At 40.6% G+C, this 26822-nt stretch overlaps 2 protein-coding genes across 4 annotated transcripts in view; one reads left to right on the top strand and one right to left on the bottom strand.

The window, feature by feature from the left end:
* The window catches only part of SAMD7 (sterile alpha motif domain containing 7), a 29471-nt gene extending 6798 nt beyond the window's left edge, over positions 1 to 22673 (top strand). Inside the window, exons 3-10 of the mRNA XM_027806677.2 lie at positions 1602 to 1705; positions 2434 to 2560; positions 2702 to 2829; positions 3923 to 4001; positions 13276 to 13955; positions 15343 to 15464; positions 16330 to 16440; positions 17369 to 22673. Coding sequence (XP_027662478.2) covers positions 1603 to 1705; positions 2434 to 2560; positions 2702 to 2829; positions 3923 to 4001; positions 13276 to 13955; positions 15343 to 15464; positions 16330 to 16440; positions 17369 to 17641 — 1623 coding nt within the window. The 5' untranslated portion in view covers position 1602 and the 3' untranslated portion in view covers positions 17642 to 22673. The remainder of the gene's footprint in view (positions 1 to 1601; positions 1706 to 2433; positions 2561 to 2701; positions 2830 to 3922; positions 4002 to 13275; positions 13956 to 15342; positions 15465 to 16329; positions 16441 to 17368) is intronic.
* Positions 1 to 26746, bottom strand: part of LRRC31 (leucine rich repeat containing 31) — a 58790-nt gene extending 32044 nt beyond the window's left edge. For 2 of the 3 annotated variants that reach the window (XM_027806675.2, XM_027806676.2), the window contains exons 1-2: positions 26391 to 26745; positions 24756 to 25108 (exon numbers count right to left, since the gene is read on the bottom strand). In XM_027806675.2, the coding sequence (XP_027662476.1) occupies positions 24756 to 24789 (34 nt within the window). In that variant the 5' untranslated portion in view covers positions 24790 to 25108; positions 26391 to 26745. Of the gene's footprint in view, positions 1 to 24755; positions 25109 to 26390 lie in introns of all 3 variants that reach the window. The other variant, XM_027806674.2, reaches the window with a different exon arrangement.
* Positions 26747 to 26822: the final 76 nt, after the last annotated feature.

Below are 26822 nucleotides of genomic sequence, written 5' to 3'. Positions count from 1 at the left end.
ATTTTAATGTAATATTATCATCACAACATGCTAAAGGCAAATTGACAAGTAAGCCATAAAATGGCCAGAACCACCTAAAGCCCTGGATGGTTCTGGACATCTGTGCTTCAGAGGCCACTTCTTCATGGAGTGACTAATAACATGAATTCAGCAATCATCAGCACACAGCTGAAATGCAAGGCAGCTGCTGTCAGGGAATTAGTCAGCAATGACTTCCTTGCCATGGGATTCACATCCCAAACTAGACCCAGCAGACAGGACCCTTAGCAGCACAATCAGTCAGTCCTGTGTTTCTTAGGTCTTGTTTCTCAACGATTCCTGTTTGCAGAGTTTCATGGAAAGATTCAGAAAGGCATGATTCACTTGAGCTCTCTCTGGCTTTGGTAGATTCTCTATGTGTCTCTCCTCATGTTTCTAAAGTGTCCCTCACTGCTATCTATACCAAATGCCAACAGAACTCATGAAGCTGTAACTCTCTACCTAAAGGATGAAAACACTTAAGCATCAAGTCTTCCTTCTTTCAGGAGACAAAGAATCCATTTCATCAGAGCTAATGGAGAAGAAAATTCAACTCCTTAATTTCAACTTAAAAAAATCCCCAACCCATCGTTTGCTGTGCAAATCTAGTTTGAAACAAATGTACAAATGCCCATGCTGCCTAGCCTACTCCCTCTGCCAACCCCTCAACTTAAAGCATCCCACACAGGATAGCTTTTAAACATCCAGGCTATGAGTTACAGGCCTTATTTGCTTTATGACCCATCTGCACAAAAAAATCCTGCTGTAGATCATCCCCCTGAAATCCTGAGCAGGACACACTGTGGTTATTTATCCGCCAGTATCAGGATCATTTGTCATCTAGTCACCTTCCTCCTTGGACAGAGTTAGAAATTCTCACGCAATCCACCTCAGTGACAGTACAGCTATTCAGCGACACTTTGTAATCTACTAGTTTTTAGTCTAGATTTTTACTCCTCTGGCTTTATTTACCTGTACCTATATGGATAATCTGAGCCTCAGTGCTTTGATCACTGTTTTTGAACTACAAAGCATGTTCTTTAATTTTTATTTTTATTTTTTTTTTTTACTTCATTTGCCAGTCTTAAGGGGCTGATATCATTTGGAACAGCTCATTTCTTTCATTTCTTCCCATCTGTTTCAATTAGTTTACAGTAGACAGGGCTTCAAACTACTACAATTCCCTAAATTAAACCAAAGATACCTGCCTTCCTAAGTATGAGCACATGTCACTGTTCTCAGGGCTGCAGGCAAAAGCCTTTGGCTTATTTATGTCCTTTTGAGCAACTGGTATTTTCCAACTGACTTTCCTTGCACAGGAAGGCCCAAGGACATTGAACACCTCAAGTACAAACAAGGGCAACATTCAGATGATCTTGAAAACTGAAAGTTTCTACATGGAAACCAATACAATCCTCAAACACTGAAAGGTACAGCTGTGACTGGCAGAACAACTACCATTTATCTGAGAAATAGCTTCAACCACCTGCTCTGTTTCTTACATTGTAGAATATCTTATTCTTTTCTTTGGGCCTGCTGGTTCAGTTCTTTACAATATAAAAGTGGTTGCTGTCTCCTTGCAGCATGACTCCACGAGATCACATGAGAAAAATGTCTATCCTGGGGGAACAAGGAACACTAGAAGAAAAGCACCTGTACAGATTAGCAAGTGGCATGGCAGCAGGAGGTAAGCAGGAAGAAATCTAACTGCACATTTGTTTATAGGATTGCTAATACTTGTGCAACGTACAGGAAACAGCCAGTAACAGGTTTAGGGTCTTCAAAAAGTATTTCAAATTCACCTTAGGAGTAACTGGAGAAACATTTTTCTTTATGTAATTAAAAGTTAACATGGGGGATTCTTGGCATTCAGAATTTGATCAAGAGATGCTAAGCACCTGGAAGAAGAGTCAAGGTCATAGAGGAACTCTGCAACAAAACCCATAGCTGGTTGTTGTGATGTTCTGGCTTACCACTGCAGGCTCTCCCTTCTAGAGCTGCTGTCTCATGACAAGGCAGGTTCCAGCTAATAAGATTTTTCTAAAAATTAATCTGCATTAGAAATGAAAACGTTCTGAAGCAGAGAACTTACCATTCAGGGCTGTTCTCTTCTGTCTCATAGTGTTATATGGATTACTGTAAATTGTCCTTTTGTATACTTGACTGTGCACATCCTGTTTATTTTTACTGCAGTTTGATTGTATACATCTGTATTTTTTAGACAAAGTTGTTAAGGTGGCAGTGGAAACTTTTTTAATTGCTGTTATTACAAAAAAGTGTGATTTGCTAACTCATACTAAAATGCTGGCATTTGAGGAAAAAAACCACCCTATTTTATCTGGTGAAGTTACACTGCAGACAGAATTAATTCTAATTTACTACATTAGCAACAGAACTGTATATGTTTTGTGTCAGAACTGCGGCAGCGGCAAGAGATGCTAATGAGAAATCAGCTGATGGCAGTAAACCCTCAACTAATGGGTGCAGGCCAGCAAAGAATGCAGGCGATTCCCTCCCAGTTTGAGCCTCGACTGGTAGACAGGTATTTTGCACCATTTCTCTATTATATTACTGCAGTTAAAGAATAAATGTGCATGTATTGTACCCGAGTATATAAAGATCCTAGATTATTCTTAACCAAACAATGTCCTTTGCATATTTGAATGTATTTTTTTCCTCTCAGAGATCTGTTGCCTTCAACTGAAATGATGGCATCAGCTGACGCAAGACAAATCCATATAGCGTCCCACCTTGGACCCACAGTCCCACAGCATGCAAACATGCTGTCCAACCGCATTTACCCAGGCCCAGGTAACGAAGCATTTTCTGCATCCTGACAAGTGAGAGCATTTAAATGAGAAAGCAAACTGCACCTACTAGTTTTTCCATAGGTAGCATCAGTAACAGTTTATTTTCTTTGCACAAATGGTCTCACTAAAAGGAAGCATTCTGCCTATTATATGTTTTAAACTGTGTCCATTTAAGTCCAAACACAGCCATTTTAGCTTTTTTTAAAAATACACTGCTTTCAAAATTATCTGCACAATTCTGTTGTCTTCTTTTCTTTTTGTATTTTCACACTTAAAGAAGCAAGTCAAATCAACGCTTCTTGCTACATTTAGCCAACGCTCATACATGAGCAAGAGTTGCTTTCAGAGACCACTTTACCTAGCCTATTCTTTAATCATAATATCACATGCCAGTTTACTCCTGTAGGGCAGCTACAAGTCCTTTTAACAAAGGCTCAAAATTACAGGGCACAGTTCCAAGGAGAAAGCTGGATATTGCAGCATGGCAACACAACTGTGACACACACGCCATGCTGCACATAAATTTACATATCACTTTGTACAAAGACATCATATCTTAAGGCTCCTTCTTTGAGAAGAGTGACTAAATTATTGATGCCACATAGATCCATAAACAAGATTTTCTGGCTTCAGCTTCCAACCCCCCCAAATGCAGATCTCAAATAAGATACTCTCTCAAGAGGAAATATAATTGTAAATTACATGGCACCTAGGCTGAAAACAGTCTTGAAGGAGCAGGCTGGCTTTGCTTAACTGTTGGTTATTATCTTCTGGGCAACTATGTGTACTTCAAAGACATAGGTCACCAAACAGAATCACACTGCTGTCTCTTCCCTTTATGGATAATACCTAAATACAGATTTGATCCTACAAACACCTGATGCTGGACTTCACATTTCTACCACATATTCTCACCAAAGCAATGAGCAGAAATACTATTCAACTTGAAGTCATATCAGTTTCCTAGTGAAGCACATAATTCAAGTCTTAATAAGCTTTTTAAAGTGTCTCTCCATTGCTTTGGAGTTTGTGCATTTGCTTGAGGAAACTAGTGAATTTTAAAGATTTTTTTTTTTCCCCCCCCTCCCTTCAAGGATACAGCTTTCTGCAACCAGAATCCATGGAAGCTGTGGCCAGAAGACAGGAACTGGTTCAAAAGCAAAATATTGCCAGGTAATCAATAGTAAGCTTTGCTCTGAGGTGCATGCCAGAATTAGGGCAGCAAAGGCAGCTGAAAATTATTAAGCCACAACGTGTTATAGGCTTTTATTTACAGTGATCAAGGTACTTTTTCAAGTCAACCAGGGAAGCAGAGAGCCCCTAGCTGTCTCTGAAGGCCTGAAGCTACTAACTTTCCCCTTGCCCCTATTCCGCTTTTAGCCCTAAAATAACACAAGGAAAAGAAACAAGCCCCTCAGCTTGGTTAAAGAAACAAACAAGATACAGACTTCAGCCCCAGCCCTTGAACTCTGGATCCAAACACCCTGAAGTTACAAAAAGTCAGAAAAAAATTCAAACTTTACAGCTGTATATTATCACACACGTGTTAAGACACCAGAGCTGGGCCCTTGGGATGATTAGCTGTGCCTTCACCCTACCAGGGTAGACAGCTTTCCTAGTTTAATATAGTCTGAATGTTAGGGTAAGTACAGAGAATTTGGTTATTTGTACCAGTTTCAGCGTAATCAGTAGCTGGTTAAGTAGCCACCAGTGCCCTCCCTCACAGCCACACCATTTCCATTGCAGAACTCTAACCTCAAGCACTCCTGCACTGGGCTTCAGCACCATACTGAGTGGCAGCACCCCTCACACAGTAAGACTAAAAGCAAAGAACAAATACATCTGAATAGGCATCTCAAAAGAATCATAACAGAATTTTTTTAGCTCTTCAGTCAATTACTGAACTCCTCCAAGCACAAGATTTACATTAGCAATGCATTTCATATAGCTCTTGTCACATGGTAAAAACCCTGAGAAAAATCAGTAAAAGCTAACAGCAAGCATTGATTTAAAGAATCAGTTACCAATATTTGAGTGAGCGGAGGTTATCTTTATTCGGCAGCGCCGGGTGCATGGGGGATCACTCCAAAGTCATGCACCCCAAGGGAACCTTGTGCCTGGACAATTAGCACACTCCTTATGTCACCCATTCAAGGATTTAGTACATCCTCAAGTCAACAATAAGGGTCTCCTCAGATAAACATGAGCACGCCGTTCTTTAAATAAATCATATATGGCCCATTATTCATTCCCCCCTTTTCTAACAACTATTGTAAATTCTTCTACAACTATAAAAAAATCACTATGCCCTATGATCATTCTTTGAAGTTATACACATATTAGTATTCCTAAAACTATTACAATGAGTATTATAACAAAAGTGTGGTTACCTAATCTGGAATGGTTAAAGCACGAAGTTTTTGTCCCATATAGCCTTAAAATTCCATGACAAATCATCTTTAGTAATTTCATGTAAAATCTGAAACCTGTTCCATATCTTATGGATATCTGTTTCAATTTGATTACTTTGGTCTATGTATACATCCAGTAATCATTCCACCCATCAGATTGGGAACAAGTGTTTTGTCCTGGGTTTCCAGGACATGCTCCCCCTGTCTTGCTTTGAGCTTCCCAACAACAGTTATTATCACTTTTCATAAATATTGTGGTGGTTAGGCTTAATATTTGTAAATCAAAACATATGAATTGGGTCCCAGATTTATCATCAAATAGGCAATATCCTCCACCATCATCTGGTTTTTTCCAAAAGTCTGGCCAGGTAGGCCATTTGTCATCAAGATAATTCCAGTTTTGAGAGGCCACCCCATACAGGGGTGTTACCAGGCCTCCTTTAGGAAGACAGGTACATATCCAGCATTCCTTAGCTTTCGTAGCATTGACAATCATTTGCAATGTTTGAAGATGGGTATTGTTTACCCATGCTTCAGTTTCTAAAATACTGACAACTGTTACAATCAAGATCAGAATAACTTTACACAAATGTCCCCTGATCCTTTTGACAGTCCATTGTGCCTCCAGAGATTTCTTTACCTGTCAATATCGGGTTCCTCCTTTATCTTGACTGCAGTAAAGATGGCCAACAATACTCAATAGGGTCCATTCCACTTCTCTTGCAGAGGATCACCCCATTATAATTATGATCTAAAGAACCATAGACCCATGGGTCCTGCTGGGATGATGGCCCATGATTTCTCAGGAGCCTTCTTTATTGAGAGTAGTGAATCCAGGCTGGTTGTTCTCTTATCTTGACAGCGGTGAAGGCTGTCAGCAGCACGAGATAGGGTCCTTCCCACTTTTCTTCCAAAGGTTTCCCTGAAAAAGTCTTATCACCAGACTTAAAGGAATGGACTGGTTGATCTAATCCTCTGGCCCTTGTTAACTGTCTCTGGAGGGCCTTCATATATTCACACAAATATCCCTCTCCTAACTGCCTTAAATCTTCTCCAGCAAATTGTAACTGGTACGGTCTCCCATATAATATTTCAAAAGGACTCAAATTCTCCTTTGTTCTCAGTTTAGTTCATATTCTTAATAATACCAAGGAAAGAAATTGTGGCCAAGTTAAATAGGTCAAGAGACAAATCTTCACTATCTGTTAATTAATTAAATGGTTCATTTTTTTCACTTGTCCACTTGCTTGAGGCCTATAAGGAGTGTGTAATTACCAATCTATTCTTAATACTGTACTCACTTGTTGTATTATTTTGGCACAAAAGTGTGAGCCTCTATCAGAAGAGATTGTTGCCAGAACCCCAAAGTGGGGGATAATTTCATTTAACAATCCCTTCGTTACCTCTCTTGCTTTGTTGTTCGACAAGGGAAAGTTTCTGGCCAACCTGAAAACATATCAGTCATAACTAATTAATATCGGTACCCCCCTTTTCTTGGGAGTTTGGAAAAATCAACTTGCCACTGTTGTCCTGGATAATTTCCTCTACTAATGTTCCCTAGTTTTATTCTATTTGGTACATTGGGATTATTACGTAAACACACTTTGCATTGCTGAGTCACTTGTTTTATTACAGTATATAAGTTTCACCCTATCAATTTCTGATTTAGACTTATATAACAGAACATAATAAGACTCATTGGGGAGCTGATATGTTAGGGCTGTGGTCTGTATTAAATTGGGTGGTACCACTGTACGGCCATCTGCCAAATAAGCCCACTTATTTAATTTTATTTTACCATTCATGTCCTGAATTAGCTTTAGGTCTTCTTTAGAATAGTTTGGCTCCTGATCTATACTTACAGTTTGGATTTTACCGTCTGGTATTAAGGATAATTCCTCCTTTCCCACCTCCTCTGCTACTCGTCTGGCCTCATGGTCAGCCAGGCGCTTTCAAATTTCCAAATCAGTGCCTCAATGGGTCATCTTATGTTCTTCCTTCCTGGATGACCCTCTTATAACAGATGGGGCCATTCCTCACATCAAGGTCTGGCATGGCATATGTTCCCACCGCTCAGCGCCTACTGGGTTGCAACCAACAGCAGAGCTCAAGATTCTTCTTCGTGGCAAACACAGAGGCCAGCCCAGTCTTGCCCTTGACTATGATAGGAGGTACTTGACCAACCTTATTCCTTGTACTTCGTTGTCAGTGCAGAGTTTCATCTGCGCATCCCATAACAAGTCACTGTCATGGTAAAACACACAGATTTACATTAGTAGAACTACTACAGAATGTATTTTATCTCAGTTTTTATGCCAATATCCCCTACAGCCCTGCTGACTAAGGGATATTGTTTTACCGGAACTAGGCAGGCCTCCCGCTTATCATTTTTACTGTAGCGGGTAAAGCATTTTTCGCCTTACCTGGAATTTATTTCCAGATATACCTGGTTAAAGATTTCTTTTATTTCAGGGAGGTCCTCTTTTCCACTTTTCTGTTGAATTAAAGATAAGCTCAAGATTTCAATTACTTTATAATTTTTAACTTTTGGTTTCATTTCTCCTTCTTTAGACGTCTAGATGTTCTAATAAATCTCATCCCAACAAAGATTTTGGTGAATTTGGCATTCTTATTTGTTTTCTTGGTTTGTACTTTAAAATTTTCAGGATGTTTTCCTGGTGGCCAGCAGCTCCCACAACTGTAACAAATTATTTTCACTGAAGTTTAACACTAAGAAGTCCACCTTATTTTTCCTAGTCCCTAGTTCACCAGAACCCCTTGCTGGTTCTTTAGCTTAGGGCAATTTCGATTCCAGTGTCCACTTTCCCTACAATATGCACAGTGATCGGATCCCATAGGAGAGGGATTCACTCTTTCACTTCTGCCTGACATTCCTCCTCTGTCTCTGCCTCATCTCCTCTACCAGTTTAGAATGACCCAGCACTTCTTCTCTTACCTTCTGTACACGTTCCCTGTTCCTTCTATCAACATCATAATTACCTAGTAACAATCAACTCGAACCGTTATCTAGCCCTATTAGACCATCCTGATAAGTCTTTCACAACCAACTTTCAAACATCTAAATTTCCCCATCAAAGATGCACCTTCATTTTCCTCAGACCCACTGCATGCCCTAAAGGGGCCATTACGGTCCTGTCGTACTGCAAATGCTGCAGCAATTGGGGTGACATCGTCAGGTCCTTCTGCTCAATTGTCAGCAACAGCAACCTCCTCCTCCTCACCATCAGAAGGATTCGGGGCAGGAGATGCTCTTCCTGCTCTGTTCCTGCTCTGCAGGTTACACAAGCCTGCCTCTGCAGCAGCACTTCTGTTCTAACTCTTTCTTACCCTGAATGCTAATCTGCTACTTGTTGCTTTAAGTCTGTGTTCTTATGCATAATGCCTTTGCAGGGAAACAGAAAACACCCTGCCATGCGTCCAGCATGACTCAAGTCGCATCTTTGAGTGGGTATGGGGGTTTGTACAAACTCACCTCAATACTTTAACACTTTCACAGGGTCTTTGATTCTCCCCCCCCCTCCCGCTTCAGATCTTACATACATTAGCACAAGTTTTTATCTTACAACGTGTTTCATTCTGGTTGCTCCACAGAAGGAACCACAAGCTGAGCTTTTTAACACAAAAATTTCAACAAGAACATCTTTCTAGTTTAGGTCTCATTTTTTTCCCTATCCTTTTTTGGAGCCATAATCAAAGATCAGGTGGTGTTAATCCCGCACTCCTTCTGTCACACAAACATATCTGCACACATTGCTTCATCCCACTTATGTTCTTTATGAAGAAACAGCACAAGCTGTAAAATTGTGTTGTAATGTAACACTTCCTTCGAGTGGCCATCTTTCACCATCACCTAATGTATACGAAGGCCACCAATTCTGACAATATTTTAAAAATGTCTTTTTGTTCAAATTTCCACTGGGAATTCCGCCAAATTCTTTCCAATGATTCAAAATACATCCCAGGGGTGTTTTGGTATTTATTTCTTGGCTCGGTTTGCCGCACACCCCCCCCCCCCCCCCTTCCTAATGAGTCTGGTATTTGTCTACAATGTATTAGTTATTACTGGAGGCACTATACTTATCTCAGAACACACACCACAGTTCAAGACCTCTATTTAGCCTTATTTCTTGGCCTCATTATTTTTATATTATCTCCTCGCAAAATAATAATATCTTAGACACTTGCCACCCTTTGTTCGAGTATACAGACAGCACCTAAGACACTAAGGGCAGAGGTTAGTTCATGCTTTTTCCAAATTACATTAGTTCTAATGTTTTGTCCACAGTCTCCCACTCTAATTTCCAATTATACATTCCAACACTTCATAAATTGATTTTACAATCACTCCGTCCATCTCTGGCCAGCCCCTCGCGAGGAATAGACACACAGATCGGGACTCCCCACTCGCTTCACAGTTACACTCACACACACACACTCTCCGGGCAGCCCTCAGTCACACAGGCAGTATGTTACACAGTACCGTGCACTTTCATACAACTCTAGTAATGCTGACAGTTCGCATTATCACACAAAGTACGCATTTCAATGAACAATTGCCAAAAAACAGATTCTAATTTTTTCTGGCCTTAAGCAGAGTGTTAAGTTTTCAGCTATTTGCCTAGAATTACCAGAATATTATTATTTTTTTCAACATACATTTCATAACTCCAATTTTGAACATGTAACTAGACAACACATAGAACAAACAAGACAGAGTGCTATTTCAGTTGTTACATTCTAGGAATTCCCCAAATCTTAAGACAACCTAAAGGAAGTTTTTAGCTTCCCAAATCTTAAGACAATCAAATAGGACTATTACCCTTTTCAGAAGGCGTCCCTTCTTCTCAACCCTGGGAGACGGCATCCCGTCTTTCGTCTTATGGGGTAAAACCAAATCTTAAAAGACAATCAAATACTCAAAACAAAGAATAAATATAAATACCTTTTATGTTGTGCAGAAGTCCTTGCCCACCTGTGTGAGAAGCCGAGGGGTAGGGGAGTCTTGCCGACAGAAGATGCAGTCGGGGGCCCTGAGGGTCCTCAGGCCCCTGGATTCCAGCACTGGTGGAGAGTTCTCCTGGCTGGTTCACCAAATTGATGCCCAAACAGCACAGAGTAACTGCTCAGAGACAAATTTTGTCTTTAAGCAGCAACCCCCACCATATACTCAATAATTCATTACACTATATGCACTTTAAAACATATAGAGGTTTACACTCACCCCTCGGATGCTCAAGACAGTACTCACATGCCAACATTCATATTATACAGAAATGTTCTCACATTTCCAACATAATATTTAATATTAATCCTATAATTATTAATCTTGCATATACAGATTGACTCCAAATTATCAAATGTTTCAGTCTTCCGACTAAACCACAGATTTCCAATATTACCCTAATATTAAAACAAATACCAAAACAGAATCAGAGTTCTGATACCTTAACATCGAAACAAATACCAGAACAGAATCGAATATCAATCCTATGTATATGGATTGACTCCAAATTACCCGACGTTTTAGTCTTCAGACTAAAACATAAATTACCATATCAGTATCAGATGTATGCCTGCGGTGCTAGCTACCCGGCATGCACCACCCTGCATAAGCACACAGAAATCTTACGACTTATGGACAGCTTTACAGATGGACCGGTCCCCAGAAACAGAAATATCCAGAACAAAACAGTACTATTCTAAATACAATATAATTATAATATTTAAAATTAATATAATATTTGAATATAGATAGTACCTTTGTTCAGCAAGATGGAGTCCTTCTCTGCTCCTGTGGTGATCCAGATGAGATGAGGAGCCCCTCCGGGAAAAGTCCTGGGGGTACCCCAGGGAGTCCCCGCTCTCAATGGGTCCCGCAGCCGAGCAGAGGAGGTCCCGTCTGGGTTGCCAAACTGATTTAAAGAATCAGTTACCAATATTTGAGTGAGCAGAGGTTATCTTTATTCGGCAGCACTGGGTGCATGGGGGAATCACTCCACCAAAGTCACACACACCAAGGGAACCTTTCAGCCCCCTCTTTATACAAGCCGCTCATGTCTATTCATTAACTTTCTGGGAACTCATTAACATATCTTGTGCCTGGGCAATTAGCACACTCCCATTCAAGGACCTAGTATATCTTCAAGTTAACGATATTAACATATCTTGCACCTGGACAATTAGCATACTCCTTATGTCACCCATTCAAGGATTTAGTGCACCCTCGAGTTAACAATAAAGGCCTCCTCAGATAAGCATGAGCACACCATTCTTTAAATAAATCATATATGGCCCATTATTCAGCATGGCCATCACATACACCCTCAGCCACATGAGAGCCAGTCCTACCTGCTCAGGCTTGTTCTTCAGTGCACCAAACCTGGGAGAGAGAGGAGGAAAAAAAACCCCAACAACCCACAAAAAAAAACCCAAACCCTAACAAAAAATAAAACCCCAAAACCTCAACATAAGACACCCCAACCTAAATCTATGAGATAGCCTTTCACCATACTCACAATTTTCGATTTTTTGCTACACCACATGACTCCTTTACCCTTTATAGAAATCAGGTGTTAGCAACCATTCTCTTGCACTTGGTGCAGCTGTGCTGCTGAGCACCTGGGCCCAAATCTTTGTTCTTCAAGGGACTCTGCCTCATACCAAAACTCAGTGATTCCCCACCTGCTGGTTCTCACAAAAGCAAGCTGTCTTATCTGGAGGAATATTCAGGAATGTAACCCTCTTTGCTGTGTATCTCCACCTCAAGAACTGTGTGTGAGTAATGACAATTAGGCAAGAGGTACAAGGACATGGTACATAGACAAAACACACTTGGATCTCTGAAAGCAGAGAATTAATGGTTCAGAGGTTGTTGCTAAGGCAAAAACAGGGCAGAAAAAAGCTCTGAATGTTACGGAGTGATCAACTAATTCCTCATAACAATCATCTGAATAGACACCTTTAGCTCAAACTGTTTTCCTGACAATTTTACATTAATGAGAGGACTAAAACTCAGACTCCCTCTGATCTGTTGTCCTCACCGCACTATTAAGAAAGCTATCTTGGTGCACGTTAAAGACTTGTCTGCCCTCACAAGCCCTTTTCCAGAGAACAGTGTGGAAGTCCCACTGAAAGCTCATCAAAGCAAGGACAGCAGACTGAGCTGTTTCTGGTTTATGTCTGGTAGATTGGCTCACTTTTGCCATCTCTCAGCTCCACATGAAGCTGTGGAGCTCTAGGAGCTATAGTTTTTTCTTTTGGTCACTAGCTTGGCTCCAGAGAAAGCTGATGCTAGTGAAGGTTGGTACAGTGGAGACACATACTACTTGAATTCTCCATATCTCACTGGTAAGCACTTCTACCTGCTATGCCAGAGGCAGGAAGCTGGCACAGACTCTGGAGCATTGGCTTGATCCACCAGGAGGGAGATGGTGGAGCACTTACTACCAGAATCTCACCCTTTCACACCCTCAGAGCCATGCTCAGGTGCCAGGTACTACAGAGAGTTACTCAAGAGACTTAATGTTGGCTTACTCGATATATGCACAGGTTCCATAGACAATATATTTCTAGTTCTTTATCACTTACAATATCACTGCAATTTTGCAGTTTTCAGTACAATTTTCTGATGGGTAATATAAATCACTTATCTTCTTTAGTCTTTGACTGTTATGTCCCTGGAGACAATTTTCCAAATCCCAAGGGAGCATAATCACCATAATAATGCCTGGATTGCCAATATACAAATAACTTCTTTGTCTGAAATATTATCCAGAAGCATTACATGGAAGATAGATATTTTTTTCCTTTTAGTTCACTGGCAGCATATTAGATGTAGCCAGGTTTGCCACTCCATCTGCAGTTTGTGCCCTCTTACACACAGCAATACAGGGGAGACAGAAGAAAAGCAGTACTCTTGCCTATTCAATTATCTGAGTTTTATTCTGCTGCTGTAAAAAAGAGGTGATGAAGGAACAGAGCTGCCCTAACTGCCTGTGCTCCTTTGTGTCTTTCAGAATGGAAATGGAGATGAATGCTATTTTTCAGCAAAAAGAAATGGAGAAAGCCCATCGGAAAGGACTACTGGGTCTGGAAGCACCTTTCCTTTACCATGGGATGCCAGCTAGTCCCATTGCTTTTCGTGGCAGGCACAGACTACCTGAAGGCCATCTTCCCAGCGACTTATATGTTCATCGCACCACCATTGATGAAATTCATGGCAATGCTATGCTCATGGCAACCAGCCCATACCCTCCAGTCAGCACTTTGCAAAGGGAGAGGGGACGTCGGCCAGGGAGAAGAACTGGAAATCACAAAACTGCAGACTGTAGTGCCAATGGCACAAAGAACCAAGCTGATGACAAAACTACAGACCCTACTTCAGCTACAGTGGATGATGAGAAAGAAGACAAAAAAGAAGCAGAGGTGGAGACACCAAACAAACATGAACAAACAAAAAACCAGACTGAGCCATCTGCTGTTGCCAAAAACTGTAAAGAGTTTGAACAAGGCTTGAGAAAAAACTGTGCTACTCATGAAATATCTACTGAAACCAACAACTGCAGCAGCACAAATGAGAAGGAATCTAACAGTTCCTGTGCTGCTTTTGATGAGAAGTACATGTACCCTTCTGCAATACCATTCTCAACATTACCATATGGATTTCCCGTACCCAGCAACCCATTGCTACCTTCAGGTTTGTCAAGTCTCCAGATTAGTTAGAGTGGTGTGTTGATATAATTTATTATTATTGATTTGCACTCTTATTTCTTCCCTCTGTTTTAAGCAAATTTTTGGTATGATAGAGTCATGACAACTAAATGTAGAATTCATATGCAGCAAATAGTAATACTTGGTAAATCCAAGTCAGCAAAGGTAAAGTGTGGGGTTTTCTACCTGCGAACTGTGTTTGCTGACATAACGGTGCTGAAACCTTTATTTTGCAGGACAATGCAATTACACAGCAAAAAGTCACAAAGCAGCTTCCTAACTATTTCAATGCTTTATGCCATACACTATACTGTGTTTGTGTTTATATCAGTCCCTAGGGACAACACACTTGTCACCCGTAAACTGTCAAGTTAGCAGCACTTTGAGGTTCGCTACAATTCTGTTCAACATGTTACATTCTATCCTCTCCTTCTGGTGGTCAGGAGGAAATGTAACAGCACACAATCTACTGACCATAATCCCTGTGTCTGTCAAACAGGACAAGGAATCCCCTTAGAAGTTGCACTCATTTAAGAACAAACTTAACCCTAAGACTTGGCCTCCTCAAGAGCAGAATGTAAGACACAGGCCTCTCCAGCCACTGTACACCAATTATTGTTTCTAAAGCTTTGTCTCTTTTGTTAAATGCACCAGTGCCAGTGGATGAGCCCTGCAAAACTTCCCATTACCTGAAATGAGAACAGGCTGGAGTGTTTGTCCAGGATCATCTACTACATCAATGAAAAATATACAATCACAGAATCACAGAATCATTTAGGTTGGAAAAGACCTTTAAGGTCATCGAGTCCAATGAAAACCTAACGCTGCCAATTCCACCACTAAAGTATGTCCCTAAAATACACATTAAGTATTCAGTTCCTATCTGCAAAAGGAATTTCAATTTAAATAAACATAATAGCTGAATGAAATTGTGACATAACTTCTCTCTTCTGCCCACAACTTTTCTGCATGTCCTTCTAACTCACAGTAGACACTATAAGCTAGTAAAGGCTTGGTTCCATTCTACTGAAATATAAATATTAGTCAAGTTAAAACAACAGTAGGACCTAAAAACCATCAAATAATGTACTCATTAGATAAAATACTGCAGAATGACTTGTGTGCATAGTGACTGGTACATACAGTGCCCACAGTAAACAAAAGAAGCCACCAAAAGAAAACCCTCCAGGATCAGCTGCTACTGACTGTCTGGTGATTTTGGTGTCAAAGACTCCTGTATCTGTCTGTGACTACACAGTGCTGTTAGTATATTAGGTTCTGGACAAGTGTTAAAATACTCATGTTAGCAATCATTTCCTATCGATTTGCAAGTAAAGCTCTACAAACATAACATTTGCATTTCCTCCTCAAAGGAGCACATGGCCTGATCCTGAACGGAGAAGACATTTCTTCTGTTGAAGACATTCGCAAATGGACAGTTGATGACGTATACAACTTCATCGTTAGCCTCCCAGGCTGTTCAGATTATGGCCAGGTGACAATAAACACTCATCACATTTTGGGTCTTTAGGACAATTTAGATTTTAAGGTCATCAGACAAATGTAAATGCTAGAGGTTAATTGGTTGTCACAAAGTTACAAACTTAATAGTAGTTTTCATTGTCCTTCAACTTATGAAGCCATGCTCTGAGAGGTTACATGCATTTCTGCTGCAGCAACACAATACCAGAAGGATCAGCAGAAAAACAACAGCATAAGAAAAGTATCTTATTTTTTTCATTCCACATGCCCTGAAGAATTTTTATGCACATTAAAGCAATTTCTCATTCTTGGATATTGGTATAACTCACCTACCCCACCTGAGCTCTTAGGGGCATCATTCCATTTGAAAAAATGAAGTATCATTAGAAATACAAGCAAAGAGGTTGAAATCTTGCATGTTCCTAGTAAAGCCTTAAGAAGATCAACACTATTTTTTCATCAGTAGCAGGCTGCTCACTTCCTGAAAAAAAAACCAACCAAAAAACCAACAAGAAAAACTCCCAAGCAAACAAAAAACCCCACAAAGTATCATTGAAATGTTACAAAGTTGCAAACAAAAACCCCAACAAAGTATCACTGAACTGTTACAAAGTTGCAAACAAAAACCCACAAACAACCACATTGAAATGTACAAAGTTGCCACTTGCCAAGAACAAGTAAATAAACTACCTGCAAATACACTGATACCCACAGACCTGAGCAAGAGACCTCATGCTGCAGTCAGGAGATAAATAAGATAAAATAGTTGCACTGTTATTTCCTCCTTCTATTTATTGCCTATGCCTCAAGATTAAGTATAAAAGATAACCAATGAAGTCTGTTTTAGCACATCATGATGTGTTCTGTCGTTTCATAAGGTATTTAAAGACCATGCTATTGATGGAGAAACCCTCCCGCTACTAACAGAGGAACATCTCCTGGATACAATGGGATTAAAACTCGGACCAGCATTAAAAATCCGCTCTCAGGTATGGTCATTAAATGTATGCCAAGATGGCAAGTCACAGAGATGTGAAAGAGTCAGAAGCTAACAGGATGAATTTTTTTTCAAACTGAAACACACTTTTTTCTTACTGATAAGGCAACTACCATAATATTAGGAGAAAAGAAATTACTCCAGCATAGTTCGCTTTCACTTCTCTGCATGTTACAACAGCATGTAGGGGAGACACTAAGGGGAGGTTAGGACTGACAGTTTGAGAGACAAAGTGAAGTCAGGATACAACACTGGAGACTAGGCTGACGTTGGAAATGGAAAAGACGTGTTTGACAGAATGAACTGTTTCACTTTTCTTTTGCCTTCCCAGCTAGTAAGAACTGCTCTGATACACACTTGCTTTTGCTTCAACCTGGCTTTTAAAACATACCAAGTAGAGGTTTCTACAGCCTTTGGGGAATATGATCACACATGTTTCACAGACAGGCTGTCCCTTTATGTTTAAAATTTTCTGCTCTTAATTTCATCCAGTAATATCAACTCTCTGTGTGTTTCTGTTGTTGCCTGGTTCTTTTAATTTTCTTTAACCCTTTGCTCTCTCTTACTCTTCTCTCATTAAAAGCACCTTCCCTGCTCCTGGCTGGCAGTTTGCCTCCCCTCTGTCCCATGGGTGCTACAGCACCTAGAGAGCAAAAGGAGCCTGCTGCCAGGCTCAGACACTGGACCATTTCCCAAACTGAGTATTGCCAAGCTTCTTCCACAAGAACCAGAACCTGGAAAAATATGAGAGGGAAAAAAAGAAAAGATTCTTTTTGCTTTTGCTAATCACTGATAACCCTTTGAGGTGGCTGGGATCTCCTGGATGTCCCTGGCATTGCTACACAAGTCAGCCTTGATGTTTAATGGCTTTAACACTACCTCAAGAAGCAATTACTGCAATTGTGCTTTTGTCTTTAAAGGTGTCCCGACGTCTGGGCAATGTGTTCTACATGATGAATCTTCCTCTGTCTGTCCCCCTGCCACCCGCTTCAGGCAAACCCTCAGATCAGCCCTCTGACATGGCCTCCCCTCTTCACTGCAACAGCAGTGGCGATACGCTGGATAGTCCCTGCTCTCAGGACCCAGAAACTTCACAAGCAGTGGAACAGATTGTTTCAGAAAACAGGGAAAATCCATGTGACACAGCTGGATCTCAGGCTGACTTCCAGATGATAACTTTCCAGAAGAGCTGAGCTAAGTCCAGGACATAACATGTTTTTAATAATACAAGAACCTCTAGTTAAAACGTGTTTGAGAATATAGCTACAGCCTGAAACCTCTGTATGACTGGGCCTGAATGAAATAAGCTGCAAATGCAGCATGAGGAAGCGTGGTATCTTGAAGAAGGCATTAAAAAAATGTGTTATTACTTTCAAGTGCAATTCATTAAAAAGAATACCAGTACCGTTAACAGATAAATCTAATTTTTCATTACAGTCCAGCATCATCACTGAGATCTGTCAGAGACTCAGAGTGCATTGACTGTCTTACAGTGTGTTCACGTGGGCTACTGAGAAACTACAAGGAGAAGTTACAACTTCCACACATAGGTGACTTCTGTTGAACAAAATTTATATAGAAAATGTATATGGAATTCACTGGGAGAGTATGGAATTCATTGGGAGAGTATGGAATTGCCTGCAGAACATAAAGCAAAATACCTTAGACTCAGCAATTTGAGTTAATTCCATTGCTATTCTAGAACTAAGCCTTTCTAAGTGCCTGGGAAGGGTACACAGGGTATAGACAAAATATACGGATTAAACCCTGGACATGAAAATACCACCTGTAACATCAATTTTAATTATTCTGAGGCATTCTTCTCACAAAGGTTTGAATTTGCTTTGCATGATTGCATGACTGGGATGAGTTCAGGAGGAAGCATCGCCATAAAGACCTTGGACACAGTTACCTGGATAGTAATGCTCCTGCAGGCAGCAGAATTAAAGCCACCTGCTTCCTACCACCCTCTGCCACAGCACCCTTCCCCTCAGCCCTCCTGGACAAGCCACGGAAAGCCCTTTGCTCAGCATTCTTCATTTTGGAAGAGGCCATCAATTTCAGCCTGAAAGCTTCCTTTTTTCTGCACAAATACGGTTTCCCCTCACTTCTGTTACTGATGATTCATTATCTCACAGCAAACAGGAACCACAAAATAGAGGGTTTAACTAGGGATAAATCCCTAGCATTTTATTGATTCCTGTGTGAATTAACTTTGTTTCCTCTTTAGGGATTTTGTGATACACTGGTCTTCCACTTAGGCTTTGGAAATCAGTATACTTCCACTCTCCTCCTTGCAAGAACGCTTATTTACTCCAAAGGACACACAAGTATTTTTGATAAAATTTACGTTCTGTAAATTGAGAGTTGGTAGCTTGTGGATCTGCTGTATATTGCTACCTTAGATTATCTCCTCTTAGTTTAGTTTGCATGGCTCAAGTACTTAAACCCCAAGAGGTGCACTGCTGTTTAGGTGGTGAGTGTCTAAACACCTGAGGAGGGGAAGCATTCTCATATTTTAGACTGTGAGCACACGTTCTTTTACTTCAGCATGAGATAAATTATTTGGTATCTTTGGTATATTTGTGAACTAGATAATATGTGATTAGATGTTTGCAACAGCAAACTGTATACATCATCTTACTTATACTGTCCAAACTTTGCAGCCTTCAGAAGGGCATATATCTGTAGTACTGCTTTTCTGAACTAACAAAGCCTTTCTGTAAAAGGAGTAGAGCCTGTTTTCACTGAAAACTGCCATTGACATCAGTTATGGCAGTTTTGGGCTCTGCATGTATCTCCAGTTGTACACTGGAGTGTACAGTTTCAGGGTTAATCAGTAAAATCCAGCAAGGTCCAATGCAAAAGCAGGGTATGCTACGCTGTAAAATACTCCAAAGTTGCAGACAGACCCTGAAGTAATCCCCTCCTAAGCGAAGCACTGACCTTTACATCTGTGATCTGGTGAAATAATGGGAGTCTTTCCCAAGAGTTTGGATTATGTCTTATGCATCATCTGTCAGTATCTTTCATATAAGGAACTGTTTACTGAATACTCAATAGTGTTCCAAAAAAGCAAAATTATAACCTGAGGCTGAAAGGTTTAACTATAACTCCATAAGACTGTCTAAAAGAAGTACAACAATATTAATCTTGGACTGGCAATTAGTTTGCTGTTCCCTTTGTCTCAAGTGACACAAAATGTGTTAAACTCTGTTCTCTTCATTAACTTTTCTATATTTTTTTCATGGCTTTGAAACTTAGGCAGACTGGAGAGTTTTATGTTGAATTTGGAAATGTAAATGTTTGCTTTTTCAGATTTTGGATGAAACACAATTGTCAATGTAAAAAGTCATATTCTGTTTTAAATGCTTTTACCTGTTATTTTAATACGTAACATCTTGGATTAATTACACTAGAAAAATGTTTTACTTTTACAGTAGATTTAACTATTGTGATTTTTTTTTAAATGTAGATCGTTCATATACAATGAGGGAAAAAGAAAATATTTTTATATAGTAAAAGTGCTTCTTAAAAAAAGTATCAGGAACACCCATTGTGTTTAGCATCTGAAAAAATTTCTAACTTTTTTTTGTGTGCAATCGACGATCATGTTGACAATGTCACTTATCTAATTAAACACAGTTAATGAATTGGTTTTCAAATGGCATCCTGCCTCTCCACTGTGTGAAATATCTGAATCTATCTAAGACCTTCACGCTAGAAGAGGAATCCCTGATACGTTTCCAGGTCAATTAGGCCAGGAGATGTCGCTGTAAAGCTACCAGAGGTTACCTATCACCCCTCCGCAGTGAAACGCAGCACACGAGGTACAGGTGGCCTGTTAAGAGCAAGAATATGAAGAAACTGAACATGTTTTTCTAAACAGCAGAGGATCTTGACTTGAAATCCCATGTTCCAGGGAAGAGAGATTGAAATCTGGTTCTGAGGAGTGTGACTATTTTTGTAAATGGCTCAGACTCGAACAATGCCAAAAGCAAAGAAAGTTGGGATGCAGACTTTGCAGTCTGGTACCACTTCTGCAATTAAAAAAAGTCCATATGATTCTTTGCACATACTGGGCTCTTCTTCCCAAAACGACAAAAAGGATGACTTCATGGCTTCCTGTATTGGATGGGGGGGAAGATGTGCTGGAGCAGCCAAAATGCAGTAAGGCCTGGACTGCATACAGCTGTAAAGTGAAATAGAAAGAGGTTTACCTAAACAGACATAATTGATTCTATTTCTAATGAAGGAAATACCACTGGAAATTAATGATCTCCTAAAAACACTTCAGAAAGATTGGGGCGGGGGTGGTGGTGGTGTAAAAATTAAAAAAAGGCATAGAATCAGTAGACAGAACCGTATTTTCAGATTCTGATGTGTTTCCAGGAATTATGTTTATATGTAAACATTGAGGCCTTACTGATTGTCAGCAGCTACATGTTCTTTTTTTACTTGTAATGCTTATTCTAGCTGCAAAGGGGTGTAGCCAGCAATCCTAAGTATATAAGAGAGCTGGCAGAACTGTACTACTTAATGACTTTCTGGTGCCTGTGCCACCACTGCATTCATTTTTTCTGCTATGCCACTAAAATCACAATGGGTGCAGATGATGTATTTTAATACATGTAAGATCATTAGAAATGTTTCATTTAACATCTATTGCTGTATTAGTCCGTAATAGTGGTGCAGTTAATGAAGAGAATGTGTTTTATGAGATGTTGTAGAAGTATCTGATTTTATCTGTATCTACACTAAATGTGTAGGCTCCTAGGGACAGGGACTTCCGTTTCTTTTTTCCTTTTTTTTTTTTTTTTTTTTTTTTTTTATTTATCGGGCCAAGGTTAAAGACAAGATAAATAAGAATGTGTAGCAAACAAACAAAAAGGTTCTGTACTATAAATATCAGATTGAGGAAAGTCCTGAAAAGGAAGAAACAGTTTATCCTTCCTACCACAACCTGTGTTTCTGTCCTCATGAATGCTGCATATGATCATGATGTAGAATACATATTCATACAGACCTAAACAGATAATTCTCTGTTCAATTCCCCAGGTGAAAAATCCTTAAAAAATGCTCTGAATGTACAACAGTTAGGCAGAATTCCCACTTGGTCAAAGTCAGGCAGCCATTCTAATCAAGTACGTGGAAACAAGAGCAGGTGGCTAGACCTACAAGGTGATATTATTTCAAACTGACTCGTAACCATGCCACAAGCTACTTTATAAAACTTAATATTCTAAGACCTTTTACAATTGTGAATCTTCCACAAAATAGTTTTCAGAATGTTAATTTATCCTTTGAGTTTGAAACAAAAAATTAATCACCTGAAGATTTTAAAATCACCTCTGTTTTTTAAACTAAGTAGAAACTTCTCATAATTTAGGCTTTTGAAATACCGTAATATAATGTTGGTTGGTTGTGCAGTATCTTGAGTCACCTTCAACATCAGAAATTTTACAGAAAAGCACCCAAAACTAGATACAGCTCTCGTTTTGGTACCTTGCTCTGATAATGGCATAATTATTATAATTCACTAGAAAATAACAAGTCAGCTCTATGATGCTGGCTGTTCATCACGGTTCTGCAGCCTGTGGTGCTTGGTTTTGATTAAGCCTTTCATGCTATAATGAATAGCTATAGCTATATTGCTATGGCAATTTCAGTATAATAAGAACACATGTTATAGTAAGAGAGAAAACCTCGCCTCACCTTTTTTATTTGGTTAGGATTTGGGGGGTTTTGAGGGGGTGGGTGTGTGCTTTCTGCCTTTGCAGTTGCAAAACTCTTTTCTTCCTTTTGGAAGGCTTTGCTCCTACCATCACCTATACTGAGGCCACAATAATTATTCTGTTGACTTGGCCTTTAACTAGTCCTTTCCTTTGTCCCATTGCCAAGTTTACCTAAGACTGTATTCTTCCAGACAGACATTAGTTCTGATACTATCCACATGTTCTTCTTGAACCAACAGTTTCCCTGCTGGTGAGGATGCAAAGTCCAGACCGTAGAAAACAGGAACGTATTGTACATGTTGTATAGAGAATGATACAGTATTTTTTCTGATAGTACAGCAAAGTCATGAATAGATGTTTTGTTTTATCAAAATTTAAAAACACATAAATGTTGCGTCTCTGTGTGTGTATTACTTAAATAAAAATCAATCAACCAAAATAGCAGACAGAAAAAGCACTGCTGACCAAGGGGGAAAAAAGAAAGCATCAGGCCAACCTGGTTTTCATCTTTGCTGATTCCCTTTCAGTTACAGGGTTCAAACGGCTCTGCTAGAGGGGTGCTGCTCAGTCTGTGATTCATAGGACTCCAGCAGTCGGTAAACAGTTTGCATTGAAAGATGGTCCATAAAGCAATTACTGATTTCTGGTTTAATCTGGTAATTGGAGAGATATTCAGGAATCACATTTTTATATAACAAATATTTTTAACTCAAACGCTTGTTGTCATAACAACAAATTTATGATTTTGCAAAACAATAACTATTAGTTTTTCCTAATGCTATATCCTTAAACATTACGAATCTTCTCTTCCCCTCCTGCCACTGCCAAAAAAATACAGATACACAAGCAAGCTTTTTTTATTATTTTTTTCCCCAAAACCTTAGGTGTTTTTTCCAAAAAGTGTATTGATGTATTTTCCATTTAACATATCTATGTGTTCAGATACATCTCCACTGACTCCAGCATGGTCTGCTGGACCAGCAGATCAACAGTGGTCTTTAGGAAGAGCTAAATGCCACTCCACATCAGGAGAGACATGTCCTTATTAGGGTTCATCAGTTGTTGCTAAAATGAAAACACATTCTTGCAATGAACAAAGCTGGCATTTGAAACAGATGTAATTAGTTATAGAAGGACCAGAATCAGGAGAAATTAAATCTTAGTTCAACTATATTTTTTCGAAGTTATATTTATCAAATAATTCTGAGTTGCATAGAGATGAAAAGGCACTTGCAAGAGTGGAAGTATTTAAGAAGCTTCATAGCAAAAGATAATTCTGGAGATTTGTCTAATGAATCTTTGTTGTTCTGCTAAATTAAAAGCTAAGTGGCTAACTAAGTATTTATAAGCTTCTGAGATGGAAATGACTCAGGATGTCTACACTGGAGCGTGCTTCTGAGTTATGACTCATGTATATGTGGGCAGATTTTAGCTGAACCTGCCTTGAAAGTATGTGATGCTACATGGTACAAGGCCATATTCCTTACATTTCGAACGCATATTCAGTGCTGAAGCTGACTGGATGAAAAGGGAGATAACCTCAGAGCCTGCAACATGCTACCATCTGTAGATGATCTAGGAAATGGCTCCGAACATATTGCTGGGGAATTTGCCTATACTCCTTGAATTCCTCTATGGAAGCTTTCCTTCCTGCCTGCCTGCCTGTCTGTCTTCCTGCCCATCTACATAACAGTTGAGATAATTGTGATTTGTGTTCTCCATTCTCTTCCCCCAAAGCCAGAAGGATTAATCATGGGTCCACTGGATAAGCTTCTTACAAGTCAATGGTTTATTCAGCAGAAAGACACTTGCTCAGACTTCTAGTGTCACTTCAATTTCTGTATTGCAGAAGGCAGTGTGACTCTAGAGGTAATTTGTGACACGCTTTCCAGTAATTCAATTGCCAACATGTAGCCTTGCACATCTGGTGTATATTAACCATGCTACAGTGGTAAGACCACATCATCTTGTGTATCTGGATGACTGACACTGAGCCCAAAACAATGAGATTACCAATAGCATAAATGCCAATAAATTGACAGAAATAAATGAACGTAAGGGTATGAGAAAATACATACCAGAAAGAGTAGAACACCACCTAATTTAGTGTTCTGCCTCAGTGGTCAAGTGAGGATACCTAAAGCAAAGTATAAGAATAAAGTAAACATTTCAGAATACTTTCATTACCTCCAGGGACCTGTCTCACAGACAACCAGAGGTGATTTTTATATTTAATAGCTCATGATGCACCTTTGTTTCATTACTCCATCCTGCTGTTTTTTGAACTAAGTTTCCAGCATCCATACTCCCGTATTAGGTCACATTGTTGGGGTAAAGAAGAGGAGGAGGAGGAAAAAGAGGCTAATGAAATGCCGTCTGTTTGGCTTCAGTTGAAAAAGGAAACCACTCCACTTGCATGCAATATCCTTCATAACAGTAATTGTCGTGGTCATGATTCTGAAACCCTACTCTAATCAAAATGGCAGTTGGCACTTAGGGGGCTGTGACTTTACTGCACAGTTCTGAAATGCTTCATTTTGCAGCCTGCCCTACAGTTGACATAGACACTAACCTTGAACACAAGCCACTTGAACCTTCACTTCCATTCCGTCTTTCTTGAAATTCAGTCACTTGTTTCTCTCCCGTTCACATCTGTACTGAGGACTGCAAATAAACTTGCCACATGTAAGATTCAGTCTTGACAGGCTCTGTGGTCCATAGTGATAGGAAGTTCACCATCCAGTGCCTCACACTAGAGGACACACTCTCCAGCCCACTTCCCATCCCTCGGTTCTTTCTAATGGATCTGCTGAAGTGATCGGTTTGCTCCCTGTGCTGCACACCAGTCTGCTGCTGCATGCCCAGCTGTCCTGGGAAAAGCTCCTGCAAGTTAGGGTTTCTCAAACTTCAGATGAATTAAAAGTTCTGTGGAAAAAAAGAAAACAGGGATTAACCAGAAATCCAAGGTGTTTTTCTGGCAGCAAACAGCTTGATGTACTGCAGATAGTATACCATGCCAAAAAAGAAAAAAAAAAAAAAAAAAAAAAAGCACAATGAAAAGCTAAGCATTAAAGGTGGGTTTATGAATCAGCAGTAGATTCCAACACAGCTGGTCTATGGGAAGTAAAACCTTAAAAGAGCCTGAAAGTAGAGGTATGAGGGATGACCTGGAATGCGACCCATCATGAGGTGGTTGCAACCTTCATGAGGAGGGCAGTGAGCAGACAGGAGTGCGGTTCCAAACAGCCTCTCCCACAGAGTAGGGAGGAGTTTCACAGCTGAAGTGCAAGTGTTGAGGGGCTCTGAGCTACACCATGCTAAAACCCTCACTGCAGGCATTGTGTATTATTAGCAAGCTGGAAGTTACAGATGGCTAAAACTCCTTCCACCAGAAAGCCTCCATTTCAGATGTGCTTTCATGTTACTGTAAGTTAAGCACATAAAGTAACTGTTAAAACAACTGCCAACTTAAAAATCCATTTTTTGAATAAATGCACTCTGGATACTTTTTACAAGGTATTGTTTTATTGTAACCATAAACACTCTTAATTCCCTATGCCTACATTTTTATCTTTTGAATCACACTTTTATAGTTTGTTCACTCTGTAGTCAGACAGCTTAATTTGTAACTTGTATAGATTTTCTTCCCAGCAAGAGCAAGAGGAAAACATTCAAAAGAAAAAGATGTTGGACCAGAAAAAGCACAATAACTGGCACAGTCACTCACGGGCAAATACGCTGCTGGAAACAATTTTAGGTTTCTAATTGCCTCGTTTTCAATCTCAGTGGTTCCAAAATCGTAGGAACGGGAAGGGGCAACGAGATCTGAAAGGACTGGACAAGACTATACAGCACTGCACGTACTTTTCCATCCCGAAGTGCCAGGGTGCGGTTTGGAAACATGGAGCCAGGATAAACCATTATACGCTTTGCTAACTGGAGTGACCTCACAGCGCAAGCATGCGGGACAGCCTTTGACAAAAGGCATTTCGGTTTATATAGGTTGCTTTCTGAATCCAGCTCTCCGAGAGCGTAGGAGAAGATCTGAGCAATCAGCATCTGTTTAAATAGGGATCACAGATAATTCTTTTCCAATAAAGATCTTTTCCAATCTAAATGATTCTACGGTAACCACTAACAAAGGCCTGCTACATCGAGCATCTGTAAAGCCTAGCGTCCTACTTGGGAGTATAAGAACTAAACGCACCGGTTGTTGTGGCCCAAGCACTGAACACCTCTATGGCAGCAGGCTGGGCTGGCTCCCCACGCTCACCCCTGAGGGCGGGCGGGCACCCCGGCTTCCCAGCCTGCGGACAGGCCAGGACGGGGCCGGCCCGCTGCGGCCTGCCCGGGCTTGGCGCGACGCGCAGCCCCGTCTGCCCGCGGGGAACCGGGCGGCCGGGAGCCTCAGCACCGGGCCGGCAGCTGGACTTCAGCCGCGTGAGGCCCGGGCACAGCAGCGGGAGAGGCCGCATCGGCCCCGCGGGGAGTTTCTGATTAACCAGGCGGCTGCTGCAGCGGGGCCTGACAGCCCGCCGGGGGCGCGGCCCGGGCTCCCCTCAGCGCCCGGCGAGGCGCGGCGGGCTGAGGCGCTGAGGCGGGGCCGCCGCCGGGCGCCGTGAGGGGCCGAGGGGGCGCG

This window comes from Falco cherrug, chromosome 11 (assembly GCF_023634085.1).
Source record: "Falco cherrug isolate bFalChe1 chromosome 11, bFalChe1.pri, whole genome shotgun sequence".
Lineage (NCBI taxonomy): Eukaryota > Metazoa > Chordata > Aves > Falconiformes > Falconidae > Falco > Falco cherrug.
Note: the sequence above shows the minus strand (reverse complement) of the source record. Positions and strands in the feature narration are given on the sequence as shown.